The sequence below is a fragment of the Leuciscus leuciscus genome (genome assembly GCF_965113295.1).
Source record: "Leuciscus leuciscus genome assembly, chromosome: 25".
NCBI lineage: Eukaryota > Metazoa > Chordata > Actinopteri > Cypriniformes > Leuciscidae > Leuciscus > Leuciscus leuciscus.
In genome coordinates, this window is record NC_138724.1 from 17,507,165 (window position 1) to 17,522,528 (window position 15,364).

The 15,364-nt window shown below is 40.7% G+C and overlaps 3 protein-coding genes across 4 annotated transcripts in view; all 3 read left to right on the forward strand.

Annotated features, from left to right (window-relative positions):
* Nucleotides 1-1,212: 1,212 nt before the first annotated feature.
* Nucleotides 1,213-1,949, forward strand: LOC309490014 (uncharacterized protein; the record flags this gene model as incomplete). Its single annotated transcript, XM_082158960.1, has 2 exons — nucleotides 1,213-1,776; nucleotides 1,858-1,949. One exon carries the CDS (start codon nucleotides 1,213-1,215, stop codon nucleotides 1,723-1,725), a length of 513 nt encoding a protein of 170 aa, XP_082015086.1. The 3' UTR covers nucleotides 1,726-1,776; nucleotides 1,858-1,949.
* Nucleotides 1,950-3,015: 1,066 nt separating this feature from the next.
* Nucleotides 3,016-10,935, forward strand: samtor (S-adenosylmethionine sensor upstream of mTORC1). 2 transcript variants are annotated; one of them, XM_082159525.1, is made up of 5 exons: nucleotides 3,016-3,239; nucleotides 5,564-5,705; nucleotides 6,780-6,908; nucleotides 7,005-7,125; nucleotides 8,042-10,935. In XM_082159525.1, the coding sequence occupies exons 1-5, from the start codon at nucleotides 3,083-3,085 to the stop codon at nucleotides 8,669-8,671; spliced, it is 1,179 nt and encodes a 392-aa protein (XP_082015651.1). In that variant the 5' UTR covers nucleotides 3,016-3,082; the 3' UTR covers nucleotides 8,672-10,935. The 2 variants fall into 2 exon arrangements, with proteins under 2 accessions (XP_082015651.1, XP_082015652.1); XM_082159526.1 differs by lacking the exon at nucleotides 3,016-3,239 and adding an exon at nucleotides 3,251-5,465.
* Nucleotides 10,936-11,412: 477 nt separating this feature from the next.
* The window catches only part of tmem168b (transmembrane protein 168b), a 6,385-nt gene continuing 2,433 nt past the window's right edge, over nucleotides 11,413-15,364 (forward strand). The window contains 3 exon segments of the mRNA XM_082159522.1: nucleotides 11,413-13,227; nucleotides 14,324-14,466; nucleotides 14,581-14,855. Coding sequence (XP_082015648.1) covers nucleotides 12,091-13,227; nucleotides 14,324-14,466; nucleotides 14,581-14,855 — 1,555 coding nt within the window. The 5' untranslated portion in view covers nucleotides 11,413-12,090.

The window sequence follows — 15,364 nt, forward strand, 5'->3', positions numbered from 1 at the left end:
ATCACTCCCTCTAAATGGGATGGAAGCACATGATGACATTTTCAAGAGGAGACACAATGGCACTGTAGCTCCATTTTGCAAACAGGTTCATGCATCATGGTATATGACAAGATTATAACATATAAGATACTCTGCTGATTTATGCTGAACATGTCCTTGTACAAATATCCTGTGAGACACGACTTGGTGAGGTTTATAATACTCACAGTAAGCCAGAGCTCTATGAGGTGAAACGTGACACAACTCATGTTCTCTCCACACAGGATTCAGTGTCAGAGCGCGCGTGAATGTGACCTTCCGATGTGAAATTAGAAAGAATTAGAAAGACCTACATTACTTGGATTATTATTAGCAGTATATTTGTAGAAAAAGTCTACTATGGAACGACGGAAAGCTGTATATGCGCAGCTTTGTCAACTACGTAGGCCTACGTACAAAAACGGAAATGTTTTTCCTCTGCATTTTTCTTGTACAGACGACATCATTGTCAAAACGAATTCCGATGTCACTTTGTAAAGAAACACTACATGCCTAGACTGAACACGTATGCATGCTCATGGCGTTACCATTTTCACAAATTTGTGTTTTTGTAGTTTACATGGAGACGATAACTAGTCAAGTCAAGTCAAGTTTATTTGTATAGCGCTTTTCACAATACAGATTGTATCAAAGCAGCTTCACAGTATTAAATTAAAATAATACAACAAAGTTTGTTTCAAGAGGAATTTATTGATTGATAAAATTAAATTAAATATCCCCAAAATATCCCCAAAATATCCCCAAATGAGCAAGCCAAAGGCAACAGTGGCAAGGAACCACGCAACTATTTGACCAACTATATCGTTTTCAAAAACTTGCAGTTTGAAACCCGTTTTTAGCCCCCCAAAACTCTGATGTTATGTAAATAAACGGCCAAAACACATAGAAAGTTTTGTTTTTAGTTGAAAACGGTGTCGTGTAAACGGCCCCTAATTCATTTCTAGCGTGAAACTACAAGTTGTTTATGTTCACGCCCAGCCAATCACAGTGCAAAGTTTTTGAAGAGTTTACATTAGGCTATATATTTTTCAATTAATGAAAGCAATTGTATTAATGTTAATTTCCTTGACCTGAAGTAGGCTGTTCTTTTAAATTCAATTTTAAAATATAATATTAATTCTCAACAAACATACACATGGAGGGAGGTGGAGCAGAGGCGGATCAGGGGAAGGGATGGAGGGCCAGGCCAGTGTGACGGAACTGGAGACTGAGGAGGACCAGAGAGCCAGGGCTGAGCCGACGGGAATAAAGACCACCTCAGCAAAGCTGGAGACCACCACGGCAAGGCAGGCGGAGCAGAAGACCAGCACAGCGGAGCTGGAGACCACCATGGTGGAGCAGACGGAGCAGAAGAACACCACGGTGGAGCAGGTGGAGCAGAAGAACACCACTGTGGAGCAGGCGGAGCAGAAGACCAACATGGTGGAGCTGAAGACCACCACTGTGGAGCAGGCGGAGCAGAAGACCAACATGGTGGAGCTGAAGACCACCACTGCTGAGCAGGTGGAGCAGAAGACCCACATGGTGGAGCAGAAGACCAACATGGTGGAGCAGAAGACCACCACGGGGGAGCAGGTGAAGCAGAAGAACACCACGGATGAGCAGGCGGAGCAGAGGACCAACATGGTGGAGCAGGCGGAGCAGAGAACCAACATGGTGGGGCTGAAGACCACCACAGTGGACTAGGTGGAGCAGAAGACCACCACGGTGGAGTAGGCGGAGCAGAGGACCAAAATGGTGGAGCTGAAGAACACCACGGCGGAGCAGAAGAACACCACGGCTGAGCAGGCGGAGCTGAAGAACACCACGGCTGAGCAGGCGGAGCTGAAGAACACCACGGCTGAGCAGGCGGAGCTGAAGAGCACCACGGCTGAGCAGGCGGAGCTGAAGAGCACCACGGCTGAGCAGGCGGAGCTGAAGAACACCACGGCTGAGCAGGCGGAGCTGAAGAACACCACGGCTGAGCAGAAGAACACCACGGCTGAGCAGGCGGAGCTGAAGAACACCACGGCTGAGCAGGCGGAGCTGAAGAACACCACGGCTGAGCAGAAGAACACCACGGCTGAGCAGGCGGAGCTGAAGAGCACCACGGCTGAGCAGGCGGAGCTGAAGAGCACCACGGCTGAGCAGGTGGAGCTGAAGAACACCACGGCTGAGCAGAAGAACACCACGGCTGAGCAGGCGGAGCTGAAGAGCACCACGGCTGAGCAGGCGGAGCTGAAGAACACCACGGCTGAGCAGGCGGAGCTGAAGAGCACCACGGCTGAGCAGGCGGAGCTGAAGAACACCACGGCTGAGCAGGCGGAGCTGAAGAACACCACGGCTGAGCAGAAGAACACCACGGCTGAGTAGGCTGAGCAGAAGAACACCACAGCTGAGCAGGTGGAGCTGAAGAGCACCACGTCTAAGCTGGCGGAGCTGAAGAGCACCACGGCTGAGCAGGGGGAATGGCAGATTCTGAAGAATCTGGAATGGAGGCCATGACAGCTGAGTCACTGAGGACTCTGGTGTGGTGGCTGATGCGGGAGTGCCACGTTCCTCCTCACCGCGACTCCCACAGTAAATTCAAAGCCGCTCAGTTACAATGCTAAGCTGATGTAGAATTCGTTGTGCAGGTCGTGCAGTGGCATAAGCGAGCTGAGCGGCTCAGATACTTAAATACAAGACAGGAAAGCACAAGACATTACCTGATGTGAATGATTTTATTTAGGTTATAATATATATATATATATATATATATATATATATATATATATATATATATAATATTACATAATATTTATACAAATCTTTTAAAATAAAAACTATAATAATATAATTGTTATTAATAATCACATTCACAATAATAATAATCATCGTTGTTATTATGATGACTATTGCTATCATTATATGTAAACTTTCATCAACCTTTCGGAGCACAGAGGCGTTTCATATTAGCGTTCACAGATTGGCCGTGAACTTCCGCTTCCGTCACGTTCGCGTTGTTGCGGCGTGTGCTGACGGACTGACGGAGCCGGTGCGCCGGTAGACCCAGTGCTGTACTATGGACCTGCGGAGCAGCGCTGAGACAGACCTGGATCTCTCCGAATACCACCCTGGCTCTGTCCCGACGGGGCTGCAGTCCAGGAAGCAGGAGCAGGAGAAGCTGTCGGGGTTGGTGAAGAGCGTGCACAGAAAGCTCCGCAGGAAATACATTGAAGGTATTGGTATTGGCTGAGAATGAGATGCGTAGCTGTGTAGCCTAGCCTAGATCAGTTTCTGTAGTCTGGCCTGAGCAGAGACGCGGATATTTAAACGCCTGGATTACAAAAACGTTTATTAGAGCAAAAACGTTATTTTATTTTAAACTTGTGTTGCATCCCTGTTGACATGAACTGATTTTATACATGGCTGTGTCTGAAAACCTAGTGAGCTACATACATACATAGACAGCATTTTGAAAACATTCGAATATAACGTTCTGAACGCACGTAAATAATCCTGTTTAGGTAGGCAACACGTTAGGTATTGAAACAGGTTCTGTCTGTCTGTAGCACGACGTTAGACTAGTCAGCAAAATTGTGCAGGGTCGTTCATCTGTTCCTGTTTTGCACTTCATTGATATGATGACTGTTTGAAAGCATAAACAACTTTTAATCCTCCTTCGGGGAGAAAAGGGAAAGGGAAAAGTTTGCCCCTCTAAAAGCTTTAATCTCTTCCCTGTCAATCATTTATCAATGTACTATTTTTATTATGATTTAATGCACTTATGATAGATAATGGACACTTGACCTATTTTTAGTGTGTCTATCTGCTGGGGAAGGTATAAACAGGCTTAATAAGTATAAATAGCATGGGGTTTTAAGAAAAAGTTTTAACACTTGATGAAAATATTACATGCACGATAACTAAACAAAAAAATTGCAGTTTACTGTATGGGCCAGGTAGAAACAGATGAATTGCAGTTAGGGAGAGTTAGATCTGTTGCACCTGTTGTTAATTTCAGTTTAAGTGTGACAACGCCACTGTTTTCATGAGTACTTATGGTGTAAATCTGGATTTTTTTAGTTGCATAATCTAGTTTTTTCCCTCGGCTGGCATGAATACATTTGTGACTATTCTTTGCTATTTAATTTTTATTGCAAGAAAATGTCAATATTATTAATATTTAATCACATTTTAAACTGTTTTGACATCAAAGTTTCTGTAACAGGTTTGTAAACACTGCAAAAAAAATAAATAATAATATATAGTTTGACCTCCCCAAGAGGGTTTCTGAAGATTAAAGGGATGGTTCACCCAAAAAATTTAATTGTTGTTCAAAACCTGAATGACTTTCTTTTTTTCCGTTGAACAAACGATATTCTAAATGTTTGTTACTATTGACTTCCATTTGAATGGCCACAAAAAAAATGCTGAGACATTTCTCAAAATATCTTCTTTTATGTTCCACAGAAGAAAGAAAGTCGGACAGGTTTGGAACATCATGAGGGTGAGCAAATGAGGACAGAATTTACATTTTTGGGTGAACTATCCCTTTAAGCACCTCCTATCACTGACGATAAAAAATTCCATTCAAAAATAAAAATAAATGCTATCTTTCAGGCCATATTTTGTATCCAATTTGTGGAAAGTGCCTCCTACTATGTTTTCTAGCCAAGGCTCACTCCCTAAAAACTAATGCACGTTTCTATGAAAATATTATCTTGAGAAATGTATTAGTCTTTGTATTGATAGACCAGAAGTAATTGATTGTGAGGATGTTGTTACATTTCATGTTCCTGTCTTATGCTTCAATGAGCATCATTCAAAAAGATGATCATAACCATCATCAGGTTATGACGTAGTAGAGAGTAGGAGGAGATTATGAAATGTTATATTTTTGCCTGCAATCAGTTCCACAGGAAGCAGAACCTGAAGGCGTGTACCACCACCTTTATATTATCTGACTTTAAATGTGTTGTTGAGTTTTTTTTATCGAATCTTCCTCGGTTTCCCCCGAGAGGGATGAGCAGCGCTATAAATCCCACACACAGTAGTCTATTCACTAGACCCCGTGATGGGTTAATAAGGAAGGCGTGATCTGGTGGTCTTGGCATTGTACAGCAGTATTCATATGTAACGACGCTGCAGTCTCTTCCCTTGTTGTCTTATTCTCTGTAAATCTGATAAGGCCTGTATTTTCCACTCTGTCATGGGACAGCTCACTTTTTGTCAGTTCTTTTCCTCCAAAGCAGTCTTTTAGGGTAGTGGTTGCCTTCTGGTGTCATCGACATTATCAGCAATTTTTCAAACTGTGTGTGAATCAGCACAAACACTTTGATGATACGGTACTTTTGAGCTTGGCGATGGAGCTTCACTGAGTTGTTGAAGAAACCGGACAGTGTTTTGCGAGCCGCTGGAGGCTAGGGTTTAGAGAAACCACTGACATCAGCTGACTTCAGAAAGTAGGCTTTGTAAGAAAGTTTACACTAATTATGTTGTGCAGAACGATCAACCCTGTGGCATGACCGTACACTCCTCTGTTTTGTCTCTTTGAATGCAGTGGGAGATTTCGAGAAAATATGGCGCGAGCATTGTGAAGACGAGCAGACTCTCAGCGAGTATGCCATGGCCATGAAGAACCTGGCCGACAACCACTGGGCGAGTAAATGCGAGGGCGAGGGACGCATCGAGTGGTGCCGCAGGTACGGCTGTTGATGGTTATTGTTTAGAAACCAATTTTGTACTTTTTAGGGCTTTTCACATTTGAAATAGTTAACCCTGGGTAATTCTTAACCCTGGTTTAACGGAATCCTGGGTTATCTTGCTACACGTTTCACATTGCTCAGAATTTACCTGGTGTTAACAATGAATATTGGGTATTCATAAGGTGACGTTTCACACTTAACTTTCCTAAACCCTGAGTTAACATCCTTATTTGCATATTTGCAGTGTCAGTGTCTTTGATTGGATGAATGCAGTATGCGACTTGTTTACATTAAGGCATTAAATCATTATGCATCCTCATATTATATAGCCTATTGCTGACTTTTTTCAAAAGTTTTTCCAGAGCGTTTCGTGCTATTAAGGTGAGGATGGAAATTGAAACAACGGTTTCGTGACGTTTTGGTTGTCAGTTGCTAAGCATCTAGTTGTAACATTCTAAAGGGCCGTTCACGTCGCGTCCTTTGCGCTTAAGTTAGTTATTTTAAAAGTAAGTGCGCTCACAGTCACAATAAAACGTTGCGACACGCTCGATTTACCAGGCACGTCTACGCCGCAGCAAGATGAAAAATTCTCAACTTTTAAGAATGCCGCGAGTGCACCGCAGGTCATGTGACAAGAACCGACCAATCAGCTTCACCCTTTCCGTAACATCATTGAAAGCTCAGGCAAGATGGAGGAACACCCAAAGACGTTTTTTCCTCTCTTCTCCATAAATAAATCTAGTAGCAGAGCTTCTGCAAGGGATTTTCTGTCCTGGAAATCTATCCATTTATTTGCTGAAGCTTCCTTGTCATCATGGTTCATAGTTGTTGAGATCCCGAGCGCTTTGGAGAGAAGTAGAAAGCAGCGCGGGCGGCGTTTTTAGACGTGACATGTGAACAGCCCCTAACACTACATAACTTCACACTGTACACGTTTGACACAGCAATGCAGGGTTAACACAAGCAAAATCGGCGCTAATCCAGGGTTAAAAGCGAGGTTTAGAATAACGATAACCTGGGGTTAAATGCAGTATGAAAAGCCCTATTGTTGTTAAATCTCTCTTGCCACAGTGTTTGTCAGGAGTACTTCCAGGATGGAGGGATGAGGCGAGTGCTGGAGAAGGATGAGAAGAGCACTAAGCATGCCACAGCTGACAATAACACATCTGCAAACTCTCTACCAGAATCGTCCTCTCCAAGGTGCTCTAGAATGACAACTTTATCACTGCAAATCCACAAGGATTTTCCACATGGCAACAAGCTCATTGACTAAATCAGCTTTTTATTTGTGCTTAGTAACCGCTCAATGTTCCAGCTTGGGAGGATACGACTGTTGGATGTGGGCAGCTGTTTCAATCCCTTCCTGAAGTTTGATGAGTTTCTGACTGTCGGTATCGACATTGTGCCAGCAGTAGAGGTTTGTGTTCCTTGAAGCTATACAAGACTATAGACCTCTTTTTAAAAAAAATTAATGGATTTTACGTCTGTCTAACACAGATTTCTTCTCATCAAATTAAATATGGTGTTGTAGAAAAATTTATATTTTAACTTTCTTAGACATTGTTTTAAGCATGGTTTCTCTTCTGGAATTGATGTATGTTTGTACACCTGACGTAAGCAAGACACACACAGTAAGACAAATGGTTAAGAACATTGAACTCTTTAGGTATGGAAGATCATTTAGCCAAGGGGGGGTTAGAGGGCTCCTTCTATTGTAAATGTGATGTGGATGTGGCCATGCGGGGTGAGTGGAAAACTACAGAGAAAAGACCTTGAAGAAGGAGTATAAGAAGGGAATTTCCTGGGCTGGGTGTCAGGTCTTGCTCACGTCACGGGGTAGCTGCTGTGATTTTGTGACTAAGCATCATGGAAGAGAATAAATATCTTTTAAAATACAATTTGATTCTTGGTGTCTCTTATGCAGTGATGATGATTGTTTAATTATTGTTTTTGCCACAACAATGGCATCTACCCTAACTTAAAGTTTAGTGATTAAAATATTGGTTAAATTACGTTTTCTTTACGGTTGTTTTCTTACACCGTGTCTATACTGGATGCAGCCAGATAGAGCGACCGTTGCAAATCCATTTGTTCTTCATATGTAGTACATCGGAAATAGAACAGGGCTTGGGAATTAGTCTGTTATTTTTTAAATCCAACATGTATATGAAGAGTAGGTTTCTAAGAACTTACTGTTTACTACATTTGTAAAATATTTTTTATCTCGGACACTTTTATTTGTCATTGATCCTTATACCAATTTGACCTTTCCTGCATAGTAAAGCGAAATGTTCTGATTCTCCTTTCCCCATTTGTCCTTTTTATGGCTACAGAGTGTCTACAAATGCGACTTTCTTAACCTCCAGCTGCAGCAGCCTCTGCAACTGGCCAGCGACGCCTTGGATGCCTTCCTGCGGCATCTGCGCGGTCCCATCGACGCATTACCTGCCCAGCTGTTTCACGTGGTAGTCTTCTCCCTGCTTCTCTCCTACTTCCCTTCACCCTATCAGCGCTGGCTCTGCTGCAAGAAAGCGCATGAACTTCTGACCTTGAACGGCCTCCTCCTCATCATCACCCCCGACTCCTCCCACCAGGGCCGGCATGCGCTTATGATGCGCAGCTGGCGAGTTGCGGTGGAGTCTCTGGGCTTCAAGCGCTACAAATACGTCAAGTTCTCCCACATGCACCTGATTGCTTTCCGCAAGGTGTCGTCCACCACCAGCAGCGACCTGGTCAGCCGCAACTACCCGGAGATGCTTTACATCCCGCAGGACTTTAACACGATCGATGAGGAGGGATTCACCGATTGCTACGAGCCTCCACGCTCTGATTTCGAGGACGACATGTTGGCGTGTAGCTTCGCGGAATTGCCGGACACGCCATACGATTCGGACTCGGGCGAGAGCCAGAGCAGCTCGGCGCCCTTCCACGAGCTGGAAGACCCCATTTTGCTCCAGAGCTGAACTTGTTTACTGCCCCTCTTGATATTTAGTACCTTACCAACATGCTGCCAAAATTGCTCTGCTGTTTGTGTACTCGACCCCTTTTTAAGCAGCAAAAATTTTGCACAGAGTGAATGAGGACGTTTAAGTGGGCGTTGATTTTTAAGAGCGTGCAAGACATCCCTTTGAACACAAATATACACACTAAACAATCTCAACTTAGAAATAGAAGTGATTTGGTTTTGTAACAGAAGCAGAAGATTTAGCTCACCCACTTTGGCTGTTTTCTCACTCAGAATGACTGTCAACTACTAGACAAACCTTTACGAGCTAGCATACAGTAAGTTACAACTTAGGCGTAGTTATCACCGGTGTCATACCTTTTGGCCGGAGTTACTATATACTGTTATTCTTTTTCAGTTGTATTTCTTGAAGGGATAGTTCTGGCAAAATAGAAAATACTCATTCTCATTTTGTTCCAAACCCATGACTTTCTGTCTTCTGTAAAATTGATTTTTAGAAAAATTCCATAATGTTATTATGTCCACACAATGAATGTCAATGGGGTCCAAACATTTTTTGTTTTGGACCCCATTGACTTCTATTGTAAAGACAAAAACAGTTCTTTAACATTAAATTAACGGAAGTCATACAGGTTTGGAACAACATGATGGTGAGTAAATGACAAAACAAAATTGTGAACTAACCCTTTAATGGTTTGATTCTCAGCAAGTTTCCACTGGACATTTTAGATGGAGATTTCAGCCATCTGTTCAACCAACTTTTTTCGGAATAGCCTTTATCAATGATATTTGTAGCATTTTAAGTGTCTGCAGAACTTGTGCGTGTTTGGTTATGTGGCGTTGTAACTGTGAATGTGGATTTCTCGCTTCAACAAGGTACAAATCTAGCAAAGTAGTCGTAGATTTTCAGAACAAACAATCTTACAGGTGACCAGATTGGATGCATGTGTTGTGGTAACATGTTTCTAATCTTGCGATCAAACCGCTATTATAACCAGTACTATCCAATTACTTGTCAGTAGTATGTAGTGTGGAACAGATTAGAGTTTTGTGCATTTTGCCATAATGTGACTTTGAGTAGGATGATTGTTTACTCTTAACTGTTTACTCTCGAAACCTTCAGTTGCTTTAAATCTACTTACTGTATTGTAATCTGGTGTTTATCTAATTGAGTTCTTCAGTATATTATTTTAGCTTCCCACTTTCAATTATAAAATAGAACTTTTAAGGTACAAAAGTTTGGAAAGTACTTTGCCAAATGTTTCACAAACAGTTTATTTGAAGTACTATCAAAAGATTGTTGCGCATCACTGGATGTTTTTAGCTTTTTTATTCACTCCAGGTTCTTAAAAACACTATATTAAATGTCCAAGCACATATTTGCACGTTTTCGATTACACCCTCCACAGGGTTGGCAAAATATCGAGATTGGCATCAGCACTTCATTAGAATAGCAATACGTTCATTATCATAAACGGTCAGAAATGCCCCATATCACTTTAACCTGGTAGTTATATTGAGTAACTGATATTAGGCACTGTTTTCTATTGTATTAATGTGGTTACCGATTGGTTAACCTGATGATATGAGAATATGCTGATGAGTCTTCACTTCTGAAGGAGTGTGTGATGAGATGTACATTGGGGTTCTGTTGAAGTATCTATGTGAGGTTTTGGTGTTGGGCACTTTAAATGTGTTGTAGGGGTGCCAAATATAAGTGTGGAAAGATTTGAAACGTTGAATGAATTCAGTATGTGATCTTTCAGGGTATCAGAAAAAAAAAAAAATCCTCCTCAAGGTGCCTTCAAACCCAAATTGTATTTTTGCATTTGTGATTATATGGAATGGATGCAAGAACAAGCTACTGATTGTCATTTGAAAGTAAGCTAATTTTCTGTCCCACAATAAACAGTTACAGTACGTACTTTCAGCGAATTAACCAGCTCTTGGCTAAATTACTAAAAAAAACTGCCCTATTAGCAATAGCATTTAAAGGTATTCTTCAGTCTGTAGTCGATTTATAAGTCTGAGAAAAATATTTTAAAACTATTGAAAAAAAAATCTTTGTATTATAATGTTTAGTTGGTGGTGTGTTCAAACATTCACATATCAAACATATTTGTCTTCCCCAGGCTTTAATCCACTGTTTGCATGATTGAATTTCTTTATCAGTGTTAAGATGGTTGACTCCCACAGGAATGGGCTGTTTGTGAGAACTATTGTCATTCATCTTTTTTAAATAAAGGTTTTTGTTGCCTTCTCTCTCGTGTCTCTCATTTGCCTATAGCAGGTTGCTTTAAATACTTTACAGCTATTCATGTAGGATCATATGCATTTAATTTCTGACAAAATACATTTTAAATATTGATCTATTGTAGTGCGATTTCATTCCAGTTCTCAAAAATCCATTTGTCACTATCAAATTAGTTACATTACAGTTCAAACGTTTGATGTCAGTAAGATCTTTTTAAAAATAATTTTTTAAAAATCATACTTTTACTCTGCAAGGTTGCATTAAATTGATCAAAAGTGGCAGTAAAGACAAGTAGGCTACAAGAGATTGTTAATTTCAAATAAATGGTGTTCTTTTTTTTAAATCAGAAAATCCTGAAAAGTATCATATTTTTCAAAAAATTATAAAGCAAAACTGATTAATTAATAATAAGAAATGTTTCTTGAGCAGCAAATCAGCATACCAGAATGACGTCTGAAGGATCACGTGATACTTGATTTCACCCTCGTTTCACAGCGATCCAGCATCCTGATGGACACTTTTGTCCTTTCAGGGATTCCGTAGCTGCTTAAGACCGATGTGCAAATATGGCGGACACTGGGTGAAGTTTTGACGATGGTTCGAGGATATTTTGCGACAAATGACCAGTTTCAGTTGTTTTTCTGCTAACAACAATAACCAATGACTTGAATATCTGCTGTCGTATTTCTTTAGCTTTGATTTAATCGCTGTTACTCTCCTCATGTAGAGAAACAACACATTCAGGCAACTTTCTCATGCCGGTAAATAGACTGGAATCTGCTCGCCTAAATCAGACTGACAGCACATTAAAACTCTTCAGCTCTTATATTTATTTTATTTTATAGCCTTAAACCAGTTTAACATTTTCACATCTATGTCACGTCTTAATTTTAGTCATCATAACATGACCTTGAGTTGAATAGCTCGGTTTATTCAGCAGTAACAGGTGGATGTTGACAATCCACTGTTTTATTGTAAATGCTACTCTGATGTTTGCGCTAAAATGTCTCGATTTAGTACCTCAAATCCACGCCACAACATGTTCTTACATCCTTTCTGATGAATGGTAATGCCACTAATAATATTTTGTTATTGTGACGTATAACTTACGTCACTCGCGACGCTAATTTTTCTGTTGTTGTGCGAGTTTTAACTCTGCAGCGATGTGCAAGCTGCTCAAGTATTGCTTTAGCCACTTCCTTTACGCTGCGATGACCCAGCTGGATGAAGCCAACAAAGGGGTCAGCACATGGTCATCCATCCGTTACCTCGGTTATCTGTCCAGTCTGAGCTCCCTAGTGGCCATTTGCCTGGGGATTTATGTACAATGGGAGAAAACCGCAGACACTATCATCTTGGTCATTTTTATTTTGGGCCTCTTTGTTCTTGGGATTGCCTGCATTCTCCACTATTATTTCGGCATGGAGAGCGTCAGCCTCTTTCTGTTGCATCTGTGGTTTGGTTTCCTTCTGGGTTTACTGTGCTTCATCAGTGTCCCGTCCAAAGAGCTCGATATCAAGGAACAGGTGGCCAACTATATGTTAATAGCGAGCATGGTTATACGAATCCTTTGGGCTTTGGTTGAAAGAATGTGTGGTTATACTCGACATCAACCCGCTTTCCTCACCTCAAGGGAAGCTTTGGAGCTCACAGGCTTCGCTGTGGCCAGCACGACCCTGGTCGGCAACAAATCTATAAGCCTTGTAGTCCTGACACTCGCTTTGGCCGCTGTAATCGTGGACTTGCGCATGAAGTCCTTCTTGGCCTTCCTAAACCTGATCTGCTTCTCTGGGATCGCTGCATTCTTCTTCGAGGAGACTTTAGGAATGTTCACCAACCCCTTCGCCTTGTCTTGCTTCTTCAGCCGCCTCGTCTGCGACCCATTCCTGGACGTCTACTTCAGTGGACTTTCGGTCACCGAACGCTGGTCACCACTCCTGTCGAGGAAAGGCCTGTCGAGACGCTTAACTCTTCTTCCTCTGGTTGTCGTGGAGGTGATGTTTCTGGTCATGGCCGCCCTGAAGATGAGAGATCTGGATCGGTGGTACCTGCTCATCCCGGGTCTCTCAGCATTCACTATTTTCTGGATCATCTGCCACCTTGTGTTCCTCGTCACGCTGTGGGGTTTTCACAGTAAGCTGAGTGACTGTCAGAGGATGTGCATGATGCACACATCAGAGGCTGGAGAACTGGACAGGGTCATGGCGTCTAAGGGGATGCGACACTTCTGCCTCATCTCTAAACGCCTGGTGCTCTTCAGCCTGATGTCCACCATCATACTGGGGGCTCTGGGCTGGCAGGTAATATTTGCAGTGACATTTTTTTAAAAATGTATGTGCCAAGTTCTTAGAAATGTAGTTTTTGAATTCATGTTGGTTTCATATGTGTTTTTAAACGTCTCTTGAAAATCATGTTAAAAACATTTCATATAATGCCTCTAAAAAAGTAATAACATATTTTCCTTACACCTTGAGTGCAAGTGAGTGAAGCTAGTTACTTTCAATAAAGTTTTAAAATTATTTTACGGTACATATAATTGTTATTTATTTATTTAAATATCATCATTTATAAATTATTATCATACATTCTTTTTGGAAGTAACAAGTCACACCACATGACATTGGTCTATAAGAGTCTACAAGAGAATCAATTATTAATAAGTGGTAATGCTATTTTGTTAAATATATATTTTATTTCTAAGAAATAGAAGATTTAGCAAAACTACTTTTTAATTTTGGAATCAAAGTCATTTGTAACAAAAAAAAAATAAAAAAATTCAGAAACTAAAAACAAGATTATTTTATCTATAAGAAATAATGCAGAAAAACGGTAATATCGTGAAAAATTGTTACAATTTAAAATAACTGTTTTCTAATTTAAAATATTTAATAATGTAATTTATTCCTGTGATGCAAAGCTGAATTTTCAGCATCATTACTCCCGTCTTCAGTGTCACATGATCCTTCAGAAATCATTCAAAATATAGATTTGCTGCTCAAGAAACATTTGCTGTTATTATTATTATCAATGTTGAAAATATTTCTGCTGAAAATAGAAATCTTATATGACTTTTAACCAATTTAATGCATCATTGCTGAATAAAAGTATTAAAATATAAATTTAATATTAAGAATAAAAGTAGTAAAAAATCTTCCTGACCTCAAACTTTTGATTTGTATTCTGAATAAATTAACAGATCTAGAAAAAAAGGGGAATTGTGTCATTAACCCATTTCAGTAGACATTGAGATATATTTTCACTGGCTCTTAGTGCGTCATACTGCAAAACATTTTGTAAGTTTGCCAAATTTGCAAGTTTGTCAAAATATCTGCCTTTAAATAAGAACGTTGATTTTCTTTGAAAGTCTTAAATGTACTTTTTTCCCCCCTCCTACAGCCGTCCAACAGTCTGTTTATTGCCTTGTTTCTGCTGGTCCTGCCTCTTGAATCACTTGCCCACGGCCTCTTCCATGAGCTGGGAAACAGTCTTGGTGGAACCTGTGTCGGTTATGCTGTGGTGATTCCTACCAACTATTGCAGGTACTGGCCAAATATACACTGACATCTCAGTCACTCGAATTCTTCTGGTACTTGATTACTCAGTAACTCGCACAGAGGGTCAGTGTTTTACCTCGTCCTCTCTTTCTCTCTCAGCCCAGATGGTCAGCCCACACTCCTGCCCCCGGCGCATGTGCAGGAGCTCAACTTGCGATCCACGGGGATGCTGAACAACGTGCAACGCTTCTTCTCTCATCACATGATCGAGACCTACGGTTGTGATTACTCCACGAGCGGCTTGAGTCTTGAAGCCCTGCAAGCCAAGCTCCGCATATTCATGGAGGCGCACACAGCTGACGGCCCACGACACGACACCTACGTGCTCTATTACAGTGGCCACACCCACCGCAGTGGAGAGTGGGCTCTAGCAGGTGGGACAATCACTTTTTACCTGAAGAAACAGACATCTGGGTGAATCTCACCAGTTCTGACTCAAGAACATTCACTTGTAGTCCATTTTTTATTTTTTTTAAAAATCTAATATTGACCATTTAACATTTAAAAATACATTTATTTACCTTCAATTCTTATTACCGTAATAGTTTTTAAAAAGTATTAATATTAGTGTATTTGAAAATGTATTATATTTTATCTTTAATTTATGCTAATTTTAATAAAAAATAACTAACCTATACTTATGTTTTTTTAAAGGTACGGTATTATAGTAATGAAAATATGTGAGGAAAAACATTTGTATATGTATATATTAGAATCAGAATTAATTAAAAGGCAAATATAACCATGATGTATAAACATTTTGCAATTTAAACAAAAAAAAATTTTTTTTTCAATCGTTATTACAGGAAAGAATTAAAAATGTTCTGTTACAGCAATTACAATTGAAGACAATTAGCTTAATTGTGTACATAGGTGGATGAAA

What these genes read in the sequence shown, in the direction of transcription:
- samtor (XM_082159525.1), top strand. Translation starts at nt 3,083, where the DNA reads ATGGACCTGCGGAGCAGCGCTGAGACAGACCTGGATCTCTCCGAATAC. An exon ending in CGCATCGAGTGGTGCCGCAG is followed by an intron (nt 5,706 to 6,779) that starts GTACGGCTGTTG and finishes CTCTTGCCACAG; the next exon opens with TGTTTGTCAGGAGTACTTCC. An exon ending in CCAGAATCGTCCTCTCCAAG is followed by an intron (nt 6,909 to 7,004) that starts GTGCTCTAGAAT and finishes ATTTGTGCTTAG; the next exon opens with TAACCGCTCAATGTTCCAGC.